The sequence below is a fragment of the Diabrotica undecimpunctata genome, chromosome 8 (assembly GCF_040954645.1).
Source record: "Diabrotica undecimpunctata isolate CICGRU chromosome 8, icDiaUnde3, whole genome shotgun sequence".
Taxonomy (NCBI): Eukaryota; Metazoa; Arthropoda; class Insecta; order Coleoptera; family Chrysomelidae; genus Diabrotica; species Diabrotica undecimpunctata.
In genome coordinates this window covers 121,847,164-121,871,532 of record NC_092810.1, presented here as the reverse complement: position 1 = coordinate 121,871,532, position 24,369 = coordinate 121,847,164, and the positions used below count along the sequence as shown (strand labels likewise).

At 34.4% G+C, this 24,369-nt stretch overlaps 1 protein-coding gene across 1 annotated transcript; it reads right to left on the bottom strand.

The window, feature by feature from the left end:
* Nucleotides 1-1,202: 1,202 nt before the first annotated feature.
* On the bottom strand, nucleotides 1,203-1,673 carry LOC140449090 (uncharacterized). Its single transcript, XM_072542233.1, has one exon. It carries the CDS (start codon nucleotides 1,671-1,673, stop codon nucleotides 1,203-1,205), a length of 471 nt encoding a protein of 156 aa, XP_072398334.1.
* Nucleotides 1,674-24,369: the final 22,696 nt, after the last annotated feature.

Genomic DNA, 24,369 nt, shown 5'->3' with positions numbered 1-24,369 from the left:
ATATATATATATATATATATAAACACTCAAATTATTAAAAAAAAATTATTATACATAAATCTTTTGAGCATAGCATATTGGCATCATAATAATATGGATTAAAACAAGTTTCAGCAAGTGGGTATAAAATCAAACTTTTTCGACAAAAGCCACACGCTTAGCATGCTCAGCAAGAAATAAACCCTAGTTTATCTGGAATTATTTATTTTCCAAGCATTACATAAAACTTAAACTCAAATATTACTAAAAAAAATTAAAACTGAAAAAAAATGTTTAAACAAATTAGATGATTTATTCAAAAAACCTAATTATTTATATAATAAATATTCATAATGTACGAAAAAAGTACATACAAATTAAAAAAAGGAACATCGAAATCTATAAACAAGAAACAGAGATACAGTTAACAGCTCCTTCCCCCTCCTGCGTTCTCACTAGTTTCAAAGCCAACCAATTTTGTGGACCACAATTTTAAAGCTTTGTGAATTGAATTTTGAAATACAATACGATGGTAAATACAATAAAACGTTGAAGATGTGGAGTAAAAATTATGGTTTTATTGACAGCTACTAATAATTACACTAAAGATGATGGTTAGGTAACTTTCTACAATAGACTGCGCTCGAATGAGCTCAAATCCCCAAATTATAATCTCACAAATAATGTATATCTCAGCACAGAGGTTATTTATTGCTTCTATCATACTAACAAACTTTGAACTATGAGCTTACAATACAATTTAATCTAGGCCGTAATTGCATTACTTGGGAAGTTCAATTGGAAAATATATTATTCGGCAATTTATTACGTTGTAGGTAAATGAACTAATTATTAACATATTACACGATATGTTTTCACAATGTTTCAATTATACACGGTGAAACTATAAAATATTAAGAAGTTAAGAATAATGTAAGATTACAAATTAAGGGATTAATTTGTGATTGAACTGTAAGGGGTGAACCGAACTCATCACAAATTGGGCGTTCTTCTTTCTTGAACAAATGTTCATGAGAAAACTGGGTATGTCCAAGTCGTAAGCAGGAAATTATTATTTGCTTTCGTCTGGATACCTCGAGTGGTTGCCATGGTCCAATCTTATTTTCTATCTCCTGAAGCTTTGATGGTGTGGATATTTATTTATTGTTTCAGTTTTCGAATAGGTGCTTTATGAAATAGTTTTTTAGATCCATATTTACATATTATGGTGATATGGGGACACAGTTATCGATTAAAGCTTCTTTTACTACCGCTTCGTTACCTGCTATTCCAACATGCGATGGGACCCAGAGAAACTTGATGCTTATATCTTTAGTATGCAATTTATTTAGTTCTTCCTTTATTAGTAAAGCTAATGGATGCTGCGTGTATATTTTCCTGATTGTTGGTAGTGATGACATAGAATCTGTCACAATTAATAGTTTGTTCATCGTATTTGCATTTGCATGTAGTATCGCTTGGTAAATTGCATAGAGTTCTCCTGTTAATATAGTTGCAGTATCTGGTATTCTATGTTTGAGAATCTCTGTGCTGTTAATTATTGCCACTCTGACTCCATTATCAGTTTTAGACGCGTCTGTGTAGTATACTGTGTAATCGGAATGGGACTTAATTAGATCTCTGAAGAGTTGTATGATAAGATTACGGTTGGTGCTATTTTTTGGAATTGTCATCATTATCATTATCATCATCAGCCCATAGTCGTCCACTGCTGAACATAATCCTCCTCGAAAAACCTCCATTCAGATCTATCTTGCGCTGCTCTAATCCAGTTGGTACTAATCCTCTTTATGTCGTCAGCATTTTGTGGGTGGTCTTTCCGGGTTTCGTCTATCCGCTCTCGGTCTCCACTCCAAGATTTTTTTGGTCCACCTATTATTATATTCTAGCGACGTGTCCTGCCCACCTCTATTTAATTTTGGCTATGTGTTTTATAATGTCTTCTACACCACTTTTTCTACGGATTTCTTCGTTTCTTACCCTATCTCGCAACGTTATGCCTAACAATGATCTTTCTATTCTACGTTGCGTCACTTGTAGTTTTCATGTAGATGTCCTTGTTAGGGTAAGTGTCTCTGCACCATATGTAGGGACAAGCAGAACACACTGATTAAAGGCTCTTTTTTTTAAGCTGATAGGTATATCATCTTTAAAAATATCACGCAGTCTTCCATATACTGCCCATCCCAGTGTTATTCTTCTTAGCAGCTCGACAGTTTCATTATCTCTGCTAATTTTTACCGTATGTCCAAGGTATATATAGCTGTCAAAAATTTCAATTTCGACGTCTTCTATCCTTAAAAGATGGCTCGGAACTAAATTAGTCATCATTTTTGTCTTTCGGTAGTTAATATTTAGACCTACTTTACGTGCTGCATCGCTGAGTTCATTCAACATATCACTAGCAGCCTTTCGGTCATCTGAAATCAGAACAATATCATCTGCGAATCGTAGATGACTAAGCATTTGGAATTGTAATAGACTGCAATTGACTGTTGGAATTTTTATAATCCAAGGTGAAGATAAATTCTAATATTCAATGCTAAATTTTTTAAATTTTTTGTTCGAATAACAATTTCAATCTTAAATATGATATATCTCGGTTTGTATTCGATACACAATGAAATTAAACGAACAATTCTCTTCATTTTTTTAGAACCATTTAAATTCAATCCCGAATAAGTAAAAAATATGCATTAAAAAAATCTATAAAACATTTTAGCTTAAAATTTGTCGTTCTATCCATTTGTGGAGTTATTTTTGATAAAAAAATTTTCACCCACGAGCCGAGGTGGTATTCAACCCCAAGTAGAAACCACTCATGGGAATAGAGTAGATTTTGCTTGTCGAGGTATTCCGTAGCTACTATTAAAATTTTAAGGAAATCGAAGCGTCTTCAAGGAAATCGGAATTGAAAACCTTGATAAATTGGACTATTTGACTTTATTAACTGCTCTAATGACATCATGTAGTGATTCATGCAAACATTCACTAAGGTGTTTGCGATCAAGTAATGCCGATAAATGAAACAATTTATCGATAATGCACGCGGCACAGCTTGTTTTAAGTATGCCAGAAAGCCTTGGTGTCATCCTACCATTGTCGAAGCACTATCAATAGCCATCGGTATAGCCATCGCCTTTTACATAAAAAAATCTTTTTAATTCTGTAAACGTTTCACCTTTTGTATCAGTTGTCAAACATTTAGGAAATAACAATTCGTGTTAATAGATGAAGTTATTAATTTAAATAAATAAATTTATTAATTTAAAAACACCAATTCTGCAAACTAAGTTTCTTACTTTACAATATTTGCTAACAAAGTAAGTTTAACAGAAGCCCATGCTTTTTTTAACAACGCCAGAGCAGTCTACACGGCAGGATCGTTTCTTTTCTTTGACACTCAATTCATTTCCCTCTTGAGTTCTTCGTGAAATAAAATGCCGGTTCACCCGAGCATTTTCTTCGGCCCGATCGGAACGGAAAATGGAAAATGTTGGAAAATGTATCGAGGAAAACGCTCTACAACAACACAACACAACTGTGTGGCTTCCTAACCAGTGACAGCTCTTCCACATTGATTTATCGTTTCGTATTTGTGTTGTTCGAGGAAAAAAAGCTCGAGGCTAACGAATAAGATTGATGCTTTCCATTTGAAATTTCTCTAACCAAAGCTTCAACCCGCTCTCTTCCACTCTCCAGTATAGCAAAATGGGGAACACACCGTGACTTCTTTGTTGAAATTCTTTTGCTGAAATTGTTTTTACTTCCTTAACATAATATACGATAGGATACTATAGGTTTATTTACAAATTTACAAAATCACAATTACGTGTTATTTCATATTATATAAATGTAGAACAAATAAGTATATACAGTAGATAATAATTATTAAATACATTGTATTACTTAAAAAACATGAAACATAAACTAAACAATACAATAACCAACAATTAAAATTAACAACAATTTGAAAGAACAATAACGATATTCATTAATGCTAAAAAACGTTGTTCTAGCTAGGCCAGGGCCGATAATTTTTGAGACAAAAAAATAGGATTAAATCCATAGTAAAACGAAGAATATAAAAAGTCACAAATAAGTAATTTTTCAGGGGGGGCTAAAAACTTGTAGCTTTGCTCTGAAAAAGGATAATAAGTTCTAATCAACATTATGCAAAAGTACTGGTTAGAAACATGAGATTAAAACACTTATTTGAGTTTTCTGTCTTGAGCAACCTCCATCCAATTCTCCACGCCCCATAGTCTTTAGGTCTCCTGCTATATTATCTCGGCACCGGAGACGAGGGCGTTCGCGTGGTCTCCTTCCAGTTGGGACTTCCTCCCAGACCAGTCTTACTGTTCGTTCGTCAGAATGTCTTCTGAGGTGTCCTGCCCATTGAAGTCTTCTGAACTTTATTTCTTATATGATGTTGGCATCTGGGTAAAGTTCTTCGATCTCTTTGTTAGTTCTTATCCTATATTGTCCTAATGCTTCATCCCGCACAGGGCCAAAGATCTTCCTTAGGATTTTTCTTTCCCAAACACATAGTCTCTCTTCGTTTGCCTTTGTTATCGTCCACGTTTCGCTTCCATACATCACAACGGGTCGTATGATTGTTTTATGGACCTGTATCTTCGTACATCTTCTTAGTTGTTTCGATTTTATAAGGTTTTGGAGGGCAAAAAGACATCTGTTGCCGGCCTGGATCCTGTTGGTAATTTCTTGTGATCCGTTATTGTCTTCAGTTATTGTTGTTCCAAGATACTTGAATTCTCTAACGCGCTCAAAGTTAAAGTCATCGATGGTGATGTTCTGACCGATTCTGTCTCTGCTTTTTTATTGCGGCTCATATACATATATTTCGTCTTGTTTTCATTTATTTGGAGCCCCATCTTCTTTGCTTCCTTCTCGAACCTCACGAAAGTCTCCTTTATCCTTAATCGTGTGTTTCCTATTAGATCGATATCGTCTGCAAATGCCAGTAGTAAGTTTGGTCCTTCTCGATGAAATACTGTATTCGGTTTCTCGATTCTTACACTTCTGATTATGTGTTCCAGAGCTAAGTTGAAGAAGTGTGGTAAAAGTGCATCCCCCTGTTTTAGTCCATTGTTTATTTCAAATGTCTCCGAATATTGTTGTCCAACTCTCACCTTACATCGTATCCGTTCCACACACATCCGTATCAACCTGACTAGTTTTTTTGGAAAGCCAAATTCCTGCATCGCTGTCCATAGTCTGGCCCTGCATACTCTATCAAATGCTTGTTTAAAATCTATGAACATCTGATGAAGCTCAGGATCCGATTAACATCTGATGAAGCTCTCTTATTTCAGTTAGGGTAGCTAAAAAAAAAGTTTAAAAAAATTGATTTAGTTTTGGCAATAAGATCTGTTGCACGTACTCAGTGGAAATAAGTCGTTTTGCATGTAAAATGTTGTGGACATAAAATGATTTGCATGTAAATAAAGTAAAAAAGCAAAGCAATAAAGTAAAGGAACAATGGTTTTCTGAATGAATTTTTATTTTTATAAAATAATAGTATAGGCCTTACCTATGTGACAAACATTGTCATAATAGATCGTTATTACAACATATACACAATTTTTTTTTAAATATGGAAGTCACAGAGCTCATCGTCGAGACAGTCACTCATTACTTTCTGCTCCTTACCAGCAGCTGCTGTAGTGAGTTAATCAATTAATAATAAACTCTTGTACCAACCAAAGCGTGGGTCAGAAAAACATTTTTTTCAAAAGTTTGTGAACATCTTTGTCTTTTCTTTGGTTAACACGTGAGGAAGTGGGAGTTCTTCCAGTCTCACTTGTTTAGAATTCTTTTTCCCTTTCTTTCTCAAGGATATAAAAGACTCTTTTCCTTCATACTTGTAGTTTTTTATGCCTCTTATAAACACAATATTTTTGTAAGACCCCTTTTTCCTTTTTTCGGAGGTGCTCAATTTCTTCTTGTGTCAGGTAACATATTTCAATTCTCTTCAGTTCACTAATTGATTGGATGTCATTATAGTATTCACTTAGCTTCTTAGTATAAAGAAGTGGTCATTCTTCTTCATACCACTGTAGAGGTCATGGTATTACTGTTAAATTAAAATTATGGGTTTTTTCGCAACTGCTTTTTTGCTCTTCTGTTGAAAAAACAAATCAGTGTTCTCAGAACAATATTATCTTTATTTTAAGAAACACAACCATCGCTAAACAACCTTAGTACAGAACAGCACTAAAAATTAGCTTATTTCAAATAGTTAAAGAGACCCGATGATATTTCCACACTTTTTTTTTCTACCTGTATCACTGTCCAAGTGCAGAACCTGTGGTTTTGAGTTTTTAGATCAGTAATACAAAAGGTATAAAACCAAAGTTGCCTCGCGTAATAATCTTCTTGAATTGGACTTTTCGGTTGTGGCTGAATTTATTGAAGATCAAAGTAAAGGTTAACAGAATGAGAAACATCCATTTCCATGTACTCATAAAACGCGTTGGCTCTTCTTGAATGAATCCGCTTTTCAACCATTAGCTGCTCCTTTCAACAGACTGTGTTGGTGCACTTTTGATTAATTCTTTGAAAAGGCAGCACGTACTGTAAGTATTGGAGGCAGGTGACTTAAAACCTATGTTAATATTTTACTTAGTTTAGTGCAGTAGAGTTTAGTAGAGTTGCAGTGTATTGTCATTATTTATCTAACTTTTCCTCTTCTCTTTATTTTCTATTAGATGTTTTTCTCTGATCTTGTTAAAGGTTTCACATATATTCTGGAGTGATTCTTCTGGATGATATGTTTGCTCTATGATACTTAGCTTATCTGAAAGAATCCGAGACGATACATTATAAAAAGGTAAAACAAGCAGCTGGTCTTCAAAAATCAAGCTGCTGATCTTCGAAAATGCAGCTAGCAAATTGCAAGATCAACAGAGGAACATCATTCCAGATAAAAATCAAGAAATGTACATATGGACCAAACGCCTACAAGAACTCTTTTGATAATAGGTCCGAACAATCTCCGTTCTACATATGTAATGACCACTTACCAATCACATCAGATAAAGTGTAAAAAACAATATCACAACTAAAAGATGACAAGGCTCCTGGACGGTACTCAACGACTAACAAAAATATTCAATGACATATATTTAAACGGAGTAATACCAAGATCATGGCTGAAGTCAACGTTTATTGCTCTACCAAAGAAAACAAAATCCGTATCCTGCAATGATTTATTATTAAGGCAATCCGTATCCTGCAATTAATTTTACAAGAAAATGTAGAAGGAAAACGAGGACCAGGAAGGTGAAGGATTTCCTGGCTGAAAAATCTACGTATGTGGTTCAACACAAGAACCAGAAATCTTTTCAAAGCAGCAGTTTGCAAAATACAGATTGTCATGATGGTCGCCAACATCCGAAATGGATACTACAAGAAGAAGAATTATCTCCTCGAATATCGTGTATATTCTATTATGTATTACTCGCAGGAATATCTTCAAAACGTGACTCATCAGACTTATTGTCCGATAATCACTGCATGTCTTTGCACGATGTTTCTTTGGTATTGTGACAAATGTCGACTCAAGCTAATCAGTTGATAATATCCCAGTGTCATAAATGATATTAAAGAGACCGCACATCTAATTCCATTTTCTTCCAAAAACTTTAGTATTTCAATACTTCATTGGGACCATCTCGTTATTATTAATTATCCTTAGCAGTACATTAAGACCAATGTACATAAATTTTTTAAACAATACTTTCTGTATCTTTAAAATCCGTACAGAATTTGTCTAATTGTCAGTATCCCATAAAAACTGCGCTGAACTGCACCAATTTGCTCATTATTTAGTTAAAAACTAATTCAGTCTATTCTTTTGGAACACGATATACTGGAAAACTTTAGGTTGAGAATGTCGTAAGTTAAGTCGTCAAGTCTAACAGGGAAAATTGGTGGTTCGACATCTTTAGCTCATAAGTCGTTTCACAGCCTCCTCTAATTATGATTATTTTCGATGAGTCTATATTATTTCCTTGGAGCATTTATATTGATTATAAAACTTAATAAAGTTGATTAATGTCATAATATTTAGAAGCAACCGAATCAATAAGACCTTTAAAAAAAGAGTTTCCCATACTGCCCCTTTTTCCCTATCTAGTTAGGTCTTTCTCAGCATCGTAATCAATAAAATATTAGAAAAAAGAACAAATTTTAAAATGTTGGTATACTTAATTATGAACTGTCCTTTGATTTCTTTTTTAATACCTGCTTTTCCAAATGATTGAACTTGTATTATTTTTTTTAACATCAGACAAACAAGGATTTGAGTTATAAAAAGCAATTAAAATAATTTTTGCCTAATCACTGTTTACATTTCTCGTTCGGCTTATTAAAAAGAACTCCCACTTACAGGACCGGCTTTAAAATATTTTTAAATAAACTACAACTATTTTTCATCAATTATGAAAAGTGAATTTCATTTATTGATATTGCAGGAGAGATATACAGGGTTGGCCACTTAAAAGAGAACATCCTTCTATTATATAAAATTATGATACAGGGTTGACTGTGTTTTACTGTAATTTTTTATTGATGCAGGTAGATGGAATGTTATTTTGAATTGGCAACTAGTGATGATGTCGTGGTAGGCCTGAAAGAAGAAAGAGCAAGAAGAACGTTTGTTGTTGGATCGTGATTATTTTTAGTATTTCTTATACTTTTATTTATTAAAAATTGGTTTCCTAAAATTAGTTTACTGACAAAAATTACAATCTACCAGTCGTATGTTAGACGTACGGATCTGAATCATTGGAGGTGTTAGAAGTGGACTATCTAAGAAGAGCGTGTCGGATATTCAGACACATTCAGACACACGGATATTGATCACATTCCAAATAAAGAAAAAAGAAGAAGAACAGAAAGGATTTACAATAACGTAAATACAATAGAATGCAAACACCTTTTGTAGTACGGGCATGTAATTCGAATGGAAGACGAACGATGGCCAAGACAGGCATTAAACTATGTTCCACGGAATAAAAGGAAGGAAAGACCAGCATTAGAATGTAGAGGGGTAATCAGAGGAATAATAACAGATAGAGCCATAAATGAGGAGGAATGGACCGACCGAAAAAGGTGGAAATCAAAAATGCGGGAATGTTGCAGAGTCTGTAGGATCCCGGTAGATATATATTTTGTATTCCTTTAATCAGGTTAAGGATAGTTGTGTAACTCCTCATGGAATTAAGAGGTACAGCTATCATTCTGAAATAGGGTCGAGAAACGACAAAAAGCGATTCGCCTCTTATATTGCATATTTGTAGGGTTAATATTTCTATCTAGTGATTTGGGATATTATTTTGTAAATAACCTGTTTAGCCCTTTCTAACTCTTCAACTTAAGTTGTCTTGTGACTTATATTGGAAATAGGAAAATGTAAAGTTGAGTTTAGTACAGGTGGTTTATGTTGATGTTTTGGTAGGTCTGAGAAAAGAAGAAAAGAGATATAGTTTATGGTCAATTGGGGACAGTTATTGTAGCTGCACTTTCACATGGAGAAGTATTATTTTACAATGATTTCCAAAAAATACAAAAACTGATTTTCCCTGTCTTTATGCAAAGTTATAAAGCTATTTACCTAATTTAAATTTTGAACAGTCGGCAGTTTAATAGATAGATGCGGAAGTTCTGTATCTGTATCTGTACAGTAGGGAGGGCGAGTTAAGTTTCACAGCACTTAGGCCACAATTGACCCATTGTGCATCCTCCCAGGGAGCTGTCACCCTTAGCTTATTGTCCATACTGCCACTTCTAGGAAGGTGGACAAGTCACCAAGAGCCATCTCTCTTATGTAGGCAGGTGTGGGCCAGGACACGTCGAACGCGTACTCTCGTATTAACGATAACTACAGGCATTCGCATAGGACATGCTCTACAGTTTCGTCTTCTCGTTCACACTTCCTTCATAGAGGTGTGTCTGCTAGCCCCAGTGTGTGGAGGTATTTGCTTAGTTGACAATGACCAGTTAAAAAACCAACTGCCAAACGTAGGTTTTTCCTGGTCATTCTCCAGTACTTCTTTGATGTTAACTCTTCAAGGTTACTTAGTGTTACCCTGGCAAGTTTACATCCTTGCCCTTCTTCCCATCTTTTTACGGTTTGCGTATGAGAGTTACATTTGACAATTTCCGCGATTGTTGTAGTTGACCAACCAAATAGATCCCCAGGTCCTAAGAGACTTAGGCCTGCCGCCTTCCTAGATAATTGGTCAGCAATGCGGTTGCCTTTATTCCTATTGTGTCCTTTAACCCACCTCAGGATGATGGCATTACCATCCTAAGCTTGAGTTAGTGACTCGTGACACTCCATTACTAATCCTGATGTGACACGTGGTCTATTCAAGGTTAGTAGTGCTTGTCTGTTATCTGTGCAGATCATTATAGTTTTTCCTGCTATACCTTTCTGGGTTATCTCTTTTGCGGCTATGGAGATACCAGTCAGTTCTGTCTGAACTACGCTGGTATTTTTGCCCATACCCAACTTTATTTTTAGGTTCAGTGATCTGGAATATATCCCGCATCCTGAGCCTTCTTTTATTTCGAAGTCATCGGTGTATATGCAATAGGCATTTGCCACGTTTGTCTCCATATACTGTCTTGTTTCGATTTTGTAGGGTTTGTTAAAGACAAACTTTGGTTCAATTGAGTCGCAGCCTGCTTGTAGCAGTGGTAGCGCATCCAGCTCTCCTCGCCAGAAACGAGTTCTCAATTGTCCCATTTCTACATTAAGGTTTGCACCAGCTAAGCGCAGTCGCATCATTGTCACTAGCGCCACCTCTTTGACATATATATCTAGAGGCGTGATGCCAATGATCAACTCCATTGCAGCAGTTGGTGTTGTTTTCATGGCACCTGTTATATTTATGCAAGCCATCCGCTGAATATGGTTTAGTTTGTTAATCGCTGTTGCCTGTAGCACTTTTGGTACTCAAGCAATAGCTCCGTAAGTTAGCAGGTGCGTCCGACTGAATATATGCTCCTTTAGCTTTACTATCTAAGTGTGAGTTCCATGTTAACTTCCTGTCAAGGGTAATACCAAGGTACTTCACCTCGTCAGAAAAATTTAGACTGTAGTTTAGAATCCTTGGGGGTGTTAAGCCCGTGATTCTTCTTTTGCTGGTAAAGAGATATCGTCTGCATAGGCTATTGTGTAGAAACCGTTGCTGCTGAGTCAACCAGGGTATCTAGAACTATGTTCCAGAGCAGTGGTGATAGCATCCCTCTCCCTGTGGACACCCCTTCGTAACCATGCCACTAACAGAAACGTCTTCTACATTTATGCTTATTGCTCTATTAGAGAGCATACTGAATATCCATTCGCTTACGGCCAGTGGAACATTGCTGACGTTGAGCTGTTAGGTGATGGTTGGGAATGTGGTTTAATCAAACGCTCCCTCAATGTCTATGAATATACCTAGGGTGGATTCTTTGAATGCGGAAAGTTTTTCTTTGAGTATCTGATGAATATATTTCAGGGTAATTCGAAGCCTTTGCAAATTGCTTTAGCCATTCTCCCCAAAACATGAGTCTTATTCGTTCTTCGGTTTATTGTGTGTAATATTCACTAAGGCTGGGATGTTTAAACATAATAGTCCGTTTTATTCGAGTTTGTACACCTTATTTATTTCAAGACGTACCAGATTTTTGTCTGCCAGTTAGTATCTGATCTCTTGTGATTTATACTATCTTCTTCATTGATTTTTATATTAATTTTTATCATGACGTCTATAATACAGAAATAAGTACACTAAAAATGTAAAAAAGACTGTAAAGAGGAATGTACTATTTTTTTCTAGAAGCTGTTAGTTATATATCAGTCGTAATGTATACTGTACATCTTCCACTGACTTCCACTGATACAAGTTCTCGGGACTTCAACAGATCTGGTATATAATAAGCTCTCAGATAGACCCTTTATTTGCCCATAGTATATTTAAGGTTTTTCCACGTCAAGCCGGCAACTGAAATTCTCCCTTAGTAACAGTAAGTCCTGCGAAAGCTGCTGAGGCCATTGAGACAGACTTGGGAAAGGTACAGAGTCTAGTGTAGAGTAGTCAGAGGTACAGTACTCATTTCTGAATCCTCTTCGGGGCGATCTTTCTTTTTATTTTGTGTCTTTTTAATTTCACGAGATGGGACGTCAGGTTCAACGGTGCGGCCGTACCATGCCAAGACTTTTATCCTTCAGAGTTCGCCAACTTTCTGGGGCACCGTTTAGGCAACACTTTTTCCCCTGTGCCATGCATCAACTGGGTTCAATGACAGCACCTGGAGATGGGGGAACACAAATCTCACCATATGGTGAGTCAGTTGTGGCGCGACGCCGGCAGTCTGGTGATTTGACAAGCGGTGGACCGATTGAGCATGTTGTAGATGCACATGTGTGTTTGTGTTTTGTGTGTGGGTGCGAGTGTGTGTGCGTTTTTGTATGTGTGACTATATTTCATGTTCAATCAAGAAATTTGGAGGTAATGACGTAGCTGCCCCTATGTCATGTTCTCAGTTGATCCACGGGTGTTTATTTGGTTATACCTTATCCTGTTCTAGGTTCTATCGCTATATACCTATAGGGCGTTCTCTATTAGTCATTTAGGACGGGCCGTGTGGAGAATGAGAACTTATCAATTTACATATATTTACAAAAAAATTTAATTCCCTTTTCCCTTCATTATTATTTTTATTGCGATTATTTCATTTAAAAATTGCGAATTCCAGTGGTAAAAGAAATACACACAACGCAAAAGTCTAGGGATATTTTTATAAATAGGCGTATTTTGTTTATCTGTAATCAACTTAAAAAAAGTAATACAAAATTTGTAGTTTAAATTGTTGTTTAATATGTCAAAAACCATAAATTGCAAAAAAAAACAGAAAATTGGAGCAAAAAAATATATTAAAATCACCCATGTTTCACATACCACCATAAAATGTCAAAAATACGAAAAAATATAAACTTAAAATAAAGTATGGCCACCACGTTGGTTTATCACAGCTATACATCTACTGTTCATGTTTCGAATCACATTTTTAATGTCTGCTTGAGGTAGTTGTGTCCATTGTTCTCTCAGAAGCTCTTTTAATGGAAACTCATTGTATATATTGCCCATATGTGGAGTAATTCTTCGTTGAAGCATGTCCCATACATGCTCAATGGGATTCAAGTCCGGTGATTGTGCTGGCCACGGCAATACATCAATACCCTCGTTATCCAACCAGTTTGTTACAATATGCGCAACATGTGGTCGAGCATTATCATGCATAAAGTAAAAATTTTCTCCAACAGCTGCAGCAAACGGGCGCACAACAGGTTCAAGAATAGTGTCCAAATATTGCTGACTTGTGAGAAAGCCACGTGGGAAAACGAGGTCAGTTCTTCCGTCAATCATGATCCGTCCCATACCATTAATATACCACCTCTATGTACATACACTTCTTGAAGATGTCGTAATCGTTCTCCATCTCCGGGTCGTCTCCAAACTCCAACTCCAAAATCCATATCTAGACTCGTCACTAAACAAAACTGTGGCCCAGTCATTGTCAGTCCAATTCTGAAACTATTGACACCAGGTTAATCTTGCAGCGCGATTGCCTCTAGATAGAGGTGGACATCCCAGTGGTCGCCGACTACGAAGATTAGCTTCATGGAGACGATTCCTCACAGTACTGCTGCTAATTGTTACATTATGTGCAAGTTGTAATTCATTAACCAGCTCGGGTGCTGTGATTGTTGGCTGCCTTCTGGCATTTAAAATTAAATATTGGTCTTGAGCGACGGTTGTAGAGCGACCACGTCCTGGATGTTGCTCGGCTGGACTCCCAGTGTCTCTAAACCGACGCCACAAACGACTTACGACGCTTTGGGAGACACCCAGCTGGTCAGCAACTTAAGTTTGTCGCATACTAGCTTGAAGGAGGCCCACGGCTCTATTCATCTCGTCCAACGTTAAATGTTGTCGTTGCATGGTAAAAAGACAATATCTTTAACTCACCTATTAAGCAAGAATGGTATAAAGTGACTAAAATTAAGAATAAACAAAACATAAAAATTTCGATTTATTTTTCCCTTATAAAAAACATTCTAAAACACGTATTGCTATCAGTTTTACAATTTTTTTTTAATAAAATGTGAGTGTCTGTATTAACAATTAATTATAGTACAAGCAAATTTATATGGTCATGAAATTTCTGTCATTGGTATTGTCAAATTATTAAAATACCCTTAGACTTTTGCGTTGTGTGTAATTTTCAACCAAACATATTTCAATAAGAATCTCGCTGTACCGTCTGTGTGTAATTATATTTTAAATAGTATGACAGAAACATTTGGTTTCATTCATAGAGCTTATTACAAGTTCGCTCTGATGATTTCATAAGGACGAAATACGTATAAGCGAATGTTGGTGCTCTGTATTGAAATTAAATCTTAACTGGAATATTAGAATGGAGTACTAGAAATCGGTTCACAAAGGGTTTTTGCTTAGATAAAGTGACGTGTTATGGAATACAAATTATAGATTCCTCATGTCTGTTCTTTTATTATTCGTTTGCTATGAAAATTGTAGAAAGCACAGATTTAGGCAATTTCTTGAATTTATTTCAAACGTAAGAAATCTCCGGATTTCTATTATATCTTAGTAAATTAAAAATCGTCGCAGTTTTAAAGCCGATCCTGAATGGTGTGGTTACATTAGGAATGCAGCAAGTTGAACGGTATTTTCAAAGAGATTCATTTCTTTTTGTTGATTTCATTTGTCGATATATATTTTTCTAGATTAGTCAAGGTGCTACCCTTGGCGCCAGACAATTTACTTTTACAGGATGAGTACTTCACAGAATATTCATCTGCTTATATTATTATATAATCTGGTAGACGGTTGGTTATGAGAATCCTTAAAAAAAAAATTAAAATATCTTAATAAAAAAAATATGGTTCGAAACTATAACGCTTGATTTATAAAAAAAAAAACATTTTAACTAATCTTTTTAAAACTTATTGTCAACTTCCTACATTGGCAATTTATTAAAACTAAAGTAATGTTAAACTTTAACTGAAACCTGAAAATTTAAAAATTTAATTTACATCTTACAGAATTAAAGTAAATTAAATTGGGCCAGAACATTATAAAATGAATTTCGATAGATGACTTATGGAGTATTCTCCTGTTTAGGAAGCACACCTTAAAGTTCCCTATGAGTTGTGGGAGCAACTATTAGATCTCTAACTGCCAGTCTAACTGCATAAAAATTTTTAGATAAACACCTTAGAGGATAAATATTAACCACAAAGGTAGTCCTTTATCTACAGTTCATCCCAAACCCTTCTTTCAGTGCGTCATAGTTGATCGAATTCTCTCTAACGCATTAAGCTAGAAGTGACAGAAAAAAACGTAAGTCTGTGATTATTATACATAGGACTTAGAAAATTATGTATCGTTCACGGGTATTTGCATATTAAAGCGAATTCTACTTTCGGATATATAATTGGTTGGAGTTTAGAATGCGCTAAATAGATATCCAATCAATGATGCGCATAAATATAATTTGACGCAGATGGTCTCAATAGTGACAGTACTATGATAATGTCAACTGATAAAATGATAATTGTCATTCCAGGTTAGTATTTTCAGACATTTTACAGTGAAAATTTAATTTTGTATTTATTGTCATAAAAATATTTTAAATATGCCGAGATATACCGAGAAAGAACAAAGCCTAATATTAAAATTATTAAATTATTTTCAATTAGAAGATATTCATATGTATTAAAACGGTTCTTTTTAGAACCACATTTTATTAAAATATAAGATATAATTGATGCCAGCCACATATCCCCTGTAATCATTGATTTTAATGAATTAGGTTCTGAATCGGATTGTGGATTGTTTGAAATATAATATTCATTTTTGTTATTCATAAAAAAAGAAGGTAAACTTACATTCGGTATCTTCTTTTTTAACTAAACTCCATTAACACTATTTCCTCTGCATACCGAAACTGGTAGATTAACTCAAAAATCGACTGCTTCACTATTTAAACTATTTACATAAACTTACATTCGGTATCTTGTTTTTTAACTAAACTCCATTAACACTATTTCATCTGCATACCGAAACTGGTAGATTAACTCAAAAATCAACTGCTTTACTATTTAAACTGTCCATTGTTTCTTTACCTAAACTTCATAACACTCTTTCATTTGCACACCCAATCTAGTAGAATAACTCACTATTTAAACTATTTTCACGATTTTATGATAAATCTTCACAAAATTAAACTAATGGCTGCCACAGAAACTTTCCGAAAATTACTTATCTGAATATGACTGATTTCAATCGATGCTATTTTATCACAGGAATGTTTGCTTTGATGCCTTGCAATTGCCAGTAAATTTTTTTATCTCGCAGTCAACTCTTAAAAGATTCTATAGGAGGAAGCATTATTTTAAATAAACAAACATTCCAATTCCATAGTGTTTATAATAAATAATAATAAATCCATAAATAAATCTTAGCTAATTAAGCACTTTCTTTGGAATGTATAGAATAGCAATTATGACAAAATGCCGTTTCAATATAATGCGCAATAAAAAATTTTATACAGGACGGGACCTCTAATATGTAAAGTAAAAAAAAAATTGAATTCTTAAAGTTTTTACTTCACATTTTAAAAAAATAATCTTTTCACATTTAGCCGATTACAATCCTGCAACTGTCAGATTTAACTAAAATGTCATGCAATAATTCTCGACATTCTTAAAATCCTATATGACGTCAAAATTAGTGACGCACTGAAAGAAGGGTTTGGGACAGACTGTATACAGTAACGTGTGATTAAGCGTTATCTTGACTAAAAAGCAAATTTTTACCGATAAATGGAGTAAAGGGCATAACAAAGTCATCGACAATATATTAATAAGGGCTATAGCGGAATAAGGTAATATTATCTGCACTCGGCTTCATTCTTATTTGGGACTGGGCACTCGAAAGTACATATTTATAAACACCTGTTGCCAAATTTTTAGATCCCTAGGTGTTCCCAGAGGTCTCCTATCGCAAAAAAAACTCTTTGCTTTAAAAAATCTGAAAAAATTATTAAAACATTTTATTGCCCAATAATACTCTGATTGTTTTCATATTTTTGTGATCAAAAGGAAGCTGAGGAAATCTTTTTTGAATTTTTCAAAAATTTTTAGGTCATGTAGGTAATTTTTAGCAAACTTGTAAATATTTATTTTTTCTGTATTTTCTTTCCGTTCTTTTGAATGACTCGGTTAGATTTCGAGACTTCGAGTATTTTATATGGTCGCCTGAGTGCATATTCAGAGGAGCTTCTTGGCGAATATCAAAGTGGTTTTAGGCCTGGTCGATCAACAACAGACCAGATCTTTGTGCTAAGGCAAATACTGGAAAAAACCAATGAATTCAATATCGACACATACCATCTTTTCGTAGACTTCAAATCGGCCTATGATAGTGTCTTAAGAAATAAATTGTATGAAGCCATGATAAGATTGGTTAAGCCTACAATGAGTAAAGTTGTTTGCAAAGTCGAAATACAGGGCGAACAATCACAGGCATTTGAAACGCATGTTGGGCTGCGACAGGAAGATGCGCTGGCGTGTCTCCTTTTCAACATAGCTCTGGAAAAGGCAGTCAGGGATGCCCAAATAGACAACAGAGGAAACATTTTTAATAAATCATCCCAAATTTTGGCATATGCAGATGATGTTGATCTAGTTGCCCGCACAACACGCAAGCTAGAAGAAATGTATACCACCTTGTCAAACGCCTCAAAAAATATGGGCCTGCAAGTAAATGAAGATAAAACTAAGATAATGGCACCCAACAATAGAGCCAGAAACATCCGCCACCAATTCACGGTTGATAATTCTACCTTTGAAGTGGTGGACAAATTCACATAATTAGGCTCCTGATCACCAAGGAGAACGTCATGACGGAAGAAATCAAGCGAAGAATAATCCTAGCAAACAAATGCTATTTTGGACTGAGTAGACATGAGAAGCAGAAACTTAAGCCAAAAAACAAAAATAACCATATACAAAACCCTTATACAACCAGTGTTGACATATGGGATGGAGACATGGACCATTTCCAAGGCAGATAAAAATCTCCTGCTTATATTTGAACGAAGGATCCTGAGAAGAATATTCGGTGGCATCTGTGAAAATGGTGTTTGGAGAAGGAGGTACAACTACGAGATATATCACAGATATAAACATATATTTGGTGGAAAAGACGTAGTATCCTTTATAATGTAACCGTTTCAAAATTGAAACGGTTACAATAAAAATAGGAAGACTAAGATGGGCAGGACATCTGGCAAGATCACAGCAGAACAACCCTCCTAGAAGAATCCTTATGTCGCAACCTGTGGGAAGTAGAAGTAGGGGTAGGCTAAAACTCAGATGGAGGGATGGTGTAGATGAGGATGCTAGACAAATAGGGGCAGCAAACTGGCAACAGTTGGCAATGGATAGAACTGACTGGCGTAATAGACTTGGGAAGGTCGAGGCTCTTTTATAGGGCTGTAGCACCAATGATGATGATAATAAGGTAATTTTTAGCAAACTTGTAAATATTTATTTTTCCTGTATTTTCTAGGTATTTTCCGGTAATTTTTAGCAAACTTGTAAATATTTATTTTTCCTGTATTTTCTTTCCGTTCTTTTGAATGACTTGGTTAGATTTACCATTTTCTCAAGCACTCTGGGGTAACCAAAAGCCGCTTAGCAAATTACGTCAAGAGCGCAAAATTATGTGGAATGGAACAAATGAACTTTAAACCAGATTTTCATAAATCACAAATTTTCACAAATGAGATGGAAACTCAATAAAAAATTATTTACTTAAATGTTCGTCAATGTTGTATGGTCTCACACCCAAATTAACTAGAAGTTTAGCCTATGAATACGCTGTTAGAAATAAAAAAAAATACCAGAAAAATGGGAACTAACAAAATTGGCATCACAGTGTTTGTTTAAAAATATCATGCGACGACACCCACGTCTATCAGTAAGAAAACCAGAAGAAGCAACTAGCTTAGCACGTATGACTAGTTTTAACAGAATAAATGTGGGAATATTCCAGAGCAAATTGGAGGATGTGCTTACTCGTTATTACTTGACACCGGCTCCAATTTATAACTTAGATGAGAGTGATAGGTACATAAAATAATGTTCTCATCATATTTAATACGCAATTTTTTTAGACGGGCGCGACTACTGTCCAGCGTGTTCAAAAGGTAGTAGGCAAAAAAGCGGTTGTAGTATCCCAGCGGTTGGATGACACGTGAAAACTTTAGATGTGCTTACTCGTTATTGCTTTACACCTGCTCCAAGTTATAACTTAGATGAGATAGGTAGGTACATACAATAATGTTCTCATTATATTAAATACGCAATTTTTTTTGACGGGCGTGACTACTGTCCAGTGTGTTCAAAAGGTAGTAGACAAAAAAGGTGAACATCATATATATATATATATATATATATATATATATATATATATATATATATATATATATATATATATATATATATAAGCGGAGATCCTACAGCTTCTGCCGCTTCCCGCATTTCGATCGCCATCTTTTTCTATCTCTTCAGGTGTCTTCATCAATGGCTCTGTCTTTCATGGTTTCCATAACACCTTGTATCCAAGACTTGGCTGGTCTTCCTCGTTTCCTTCTATTACTTGGATTGTATTCCATAGCTCTTTTTGGGCATCTGTTGTCGTCCATCCTCTGTACGTGTCCATACCATATTAACTGTCTAGTTTCTATTCTTTCAGAAGTTGTATGTATTCTATCTGTTTTTCTTCTAATTTCAGAATTAGGTATACGTTCTACTCTTGATATACGGCAAGCTCTTCTCAGGTAGTCCATTTCAACCGTGTCAACTTTTTTCTTTCCTTTTACTGTCATTTGCCAACATTCTGCTCCATATGTAAAAATGGGCTCTACAATTACTTTGTAGATAGTCATTTTAGTTCTCATAGTAGCTTTGTTGGACCAAAGTATCGAATTCAGAATTTGAACACTCTTCCTGCCTTGTTGCACTCTATAGTCTATATCTCGTTCCGTTGTTCCTTTACTGCAGATAATACTTCCCAAATATTTGTATTCGTAGCACCTTTTCATTTGTCTAATTTCCAAATCCGGGTCTTCGTCTTCACTGCCTATTCGCATATATTCTGTTTTAGACATATTCATACTCATCCCCCATTTTTCGTATTCATCTTTGAGCTTTCTCAGCATATAATCTGCATCTTCTTCACAGCTTGCAATTAGTACTTGATCATCTGCAAAGAACAGCGTTGTCAGATAATGGTTGTTAAGCTTCAACCCCATTCCCGCACATTTTTGTCTCCACTGGTGCAGTGCTGGGGGAAAGACAACATCCTTGTCTCAAGCCTTTCGTTACTGTAAATACCCTTGAGAAAGTATTTCCTGTTTTTACAGTGCTTTGAGGACATTTATAGATGTTCAGTATTGCTTTTAGATATGTTTTACTAAGGTCCGTTTTTATCAAGACACTAAATAAGAGTTTTAAAGGAACTGTATCATAAGCCTTCTCCAGATCTATAAATACCAGATGCGTAGGGAGGTTTCGAGCTGTTCGTTTTTCAATTACTTGTTGAAGGGTAAATGTGTTGTCCACGCACGATCTTCCTGCTCTGAAGCCGCTTTGTTCTTCAATTTCTTTATACTCCTCTTCTATTCTTTTTTTCAATATACGACCATATAGCCTTCCCAGCGAGCTAGTTACGCTAATGCCTCTATAATTTCCGCATTCTTTTCTGTCTCCATTTTCATAAATGGGGCTAATGTGGGCCAAATTTCAATTGTCTGGAATCGTTTGGCCTTCAATTAAGCATTTATTAAAAATATTCACTAAGCTTTCCAAAAGAGCATCCGGTCCATGTTTCACCAACTCGATGGGAATGTCTCCAGGCCCGGGTGTTTTTCCATTTTTCATTTGTTTCAATTCTTTTTTCAGTTCTTCTTTGTTTATCTTATGCACCTCTGAGTTTTCTGTCATTGAGATATGGTCAGGTCTTTCCATAAATTCAGGAAAATCAAATAGAAAAAATAACATCCAGGGAAAGAGGGGAACTCATGGCCCATGTTGGTATTATTTGTGCAAATGGGACTGCTTTACCACCAGTTTGGATTTTTCCGCGGCGAAGATTTGATGCTGTTAGAATGATGAGGTCAGTTCCTGATGACGGTCCTTTAGGTTTAACGTATTCCAGCGGTTGGATGACACGTGAAAACTTTATTCAAGTTTTGAAACACTTTGTAAAAAATGTTAGATATTCGGCATTGTAATCTTAATTCTTAGGCTTCTCCCGCATACCTCAAATAAACTACAACCTTTGGATCGAACTGTTTTCGGTCCATTTAAAACTTTTTTTAATCAAAAGAGGTTAGTCTTTGTATGTGGGTATATTTTATTTTATAAAAACCCTTAAAAGGGCAACATTAAAAGCACGAACGTTTTCGGAACAACTGTTCCATCATCAGGTTAAAATACCTAAAATAAGTATAAACCATTTAATTACAGCAAACGTGGTTTAAAATTTTGACAAAGGTTAAAAAAACAAAATGGTTATACTTACAGGTTACCATGCCTGAGCCACCAAAATATTTGGGTAAAAACCCTTTAAAATGCAATGTGTTACCAAAGATTGTACATGATGTTAATAATATTATATGATGTTTATATTTTAATTAAATTTGACTTCAGGTAACATACACCCATGCTTAAGTGAGTTCCAGTGTCCGGAGAGTAAACCTCTTCAAACGGACTTTAGCTGGTAACTGATTGATAAGATGATACCCATGAACGGTGTCAAAAACAAAATGTCAATGTACCATGAAACAATATTAGTTAAACATAGTATTACTACAGCCAAGAGATTAAAAAATTTTTGATGATGTTAAAATGATAACAGCAATCCAGGTATTGGGATTTAAAATTTTTTCTATAATTAGTTAATATTGGATATAAAAGATGTAAATTACTGGTGTTGTTGAAGGTCATGTTTAAGAGAATGACGTATGCATTAGGCAGCTCATGTTACTCTTTATCGTATGGAGTGTGGTCTAAAAAGTGTAATTTGTGACGAATTAGCTTAAATATATGGAAATGTCCTTTTATGTTGCTTACATCTAGGACAAGGAAAAAAAAATAAAAAAAATATAAAAAAATAAAAAAAAAAAAATAAATAAAAATATATAAAAAAATATAAAAAAAATAATAAAAAATATAAAAAAAAAATATTAAAATATAAAAAAATATAATAAAAAAAAATATAAAAAAAATAAAAAATATAATAAAAAAAATATAAAAATATATAAAAAAAATAAAAATAAAAAATAAAAAAAAATATAAAAAAAAATATAAAAATAAATAAAAAATATATATAAAAAAAAATAAAAAAATATAAATATATATATATATATATATATATATATATATATATATATATATATTATATTTATTATATATATATTATTTTATATTTATATATATATATATTTTTTTTTCCTTGTCCTAGATGTAAGCAACATAAAAGGACATTTCCATATATTTAAGCTAATTCGTCACAAATTACACTTTTTAGACCACACTCCATACGATAAAGAGTAACATGAGCTGCCTAATGCATACGTCATTCTCTTAAACATGACCTTCAACAACACCAGTAATTTACATCTTTTATATCCAATATTAAATAATTATAGAAAAATTTTTAAATCCCAACACCTGGATTGCTGTTATCATTTTAACATCATCAAAAATTTTTTAATCTTTTGGCTGTAGTAATACTATGTTTAACTAATATTGTTTCATGGTACATAGACATTTTGTTTTTGACACCATTCATGGGTATCATCTTATCAATCAGTTACCAGCTAAAGTCTGTTTAAAGAGGTTTACTCTCCGGACACTGGAACTCACTTAAGCATGGGTGTATGTTACCTGAAGTCAAATTTAATTAAAATATAAACATCATATAATATTATTAACATCATGTACAATCTTTGGTAACACATTGCATTTTAAAGGGTTTTTACCCAAATATTTTGGTGGCTCAGGCATGGTAACCTGTAAGTATAACCATTTTGTTTTTTTAACCTTTGTCAAAATTTTAAACCACGTTTGCTGTAATTAAATGGTTTATACTTATTTTAGGTATTTTAACCTGATGATGGAACAGTTGTTCCGAAAACGTTCGTGCTTTTAATGTTGCCCTTTTAAGGGTTTTTATAAAATAAAATATACCCACATACAAAGACTAACCTCTTTTGTTATACGTGGTATACAGCCAGCTGCAGGAATTATTTTCCTTGTGGATTTTTTTTTAATCAGGCAGCAGATTCATGGATGCTTTTTTATCCCTAATGTTATACCTAGCAATATGGCTTCTGCATCTAAAAGTTCGGTTCAAGATCAGGAAATTTCAAATCCGCTAACACCACCTAAAAACAACTCATTACAAGACACAAATAATTTTATATCTCCAGCACTTATTCAGCCCTATTCAAAAGAGCCTGCTAGAAAAATTTCTAATACAGATAGGAAAAGAGGCCGATGTATGATTGCAACCGACAAAGCGGAAAAAATCTACTTGAGGAGACTTTAAAGGGAAAAAATAAGAAAAATAAAGAAGTTAAGAACAAAATCCTACAGGAGGAATCATCGGACTCCAAGAGTCATGAAGTAGAGTACAACGATAATTCGCCAAATGATAGTTTCGAATGAGAAGAAGAAAGGGTAGATACACAAATTTCTAAGGGTGATTACATTTTTATAAAAGTTTTTGGGAAAAAACGTGTTAGAAATTTTGTGGCATTAGTTGATAATGTGGATCAAACAGATTGTGAGGTCAGATTCTTAAAGAAAAATATACCATCAAATAGATTCAGTTTCACTTCTGAGCCTACAGGTACAGTGAGTGTTACTGACATTGTAGTAATCCTCGCCAATTAAAGATAATAGAGCAAGATATGAGGGAATGATTTATTTTAATACAGATTTATCACAATACCATTAATTGACATTAATTATTAGTATTATATCGACTTTGTAAGCGTTTCTGAATATAAAATTTTTTAGTTTCTTAAATCTTAAATATCTTAAAAATAAAGGGTGTTTTGACAAAAAACATTGTCCATTATCTCCTTTATAGTTGGCCATAGTTTCCTTGAGGGTAAGGAAACTATAGGCAGAAGCACATCTGCGAATTGTATTCTCCCATAAGGACTGTAATAATTTTAACACAA

Coding starts and splice junctions, on each gene's coding strand:
- LOC140449090 (XM_072542233.1), bottom strand. CDS start 1,673: ATGACAATTCCAAAAAATAGCACCAACCGTAATCTTATCATACAACTC.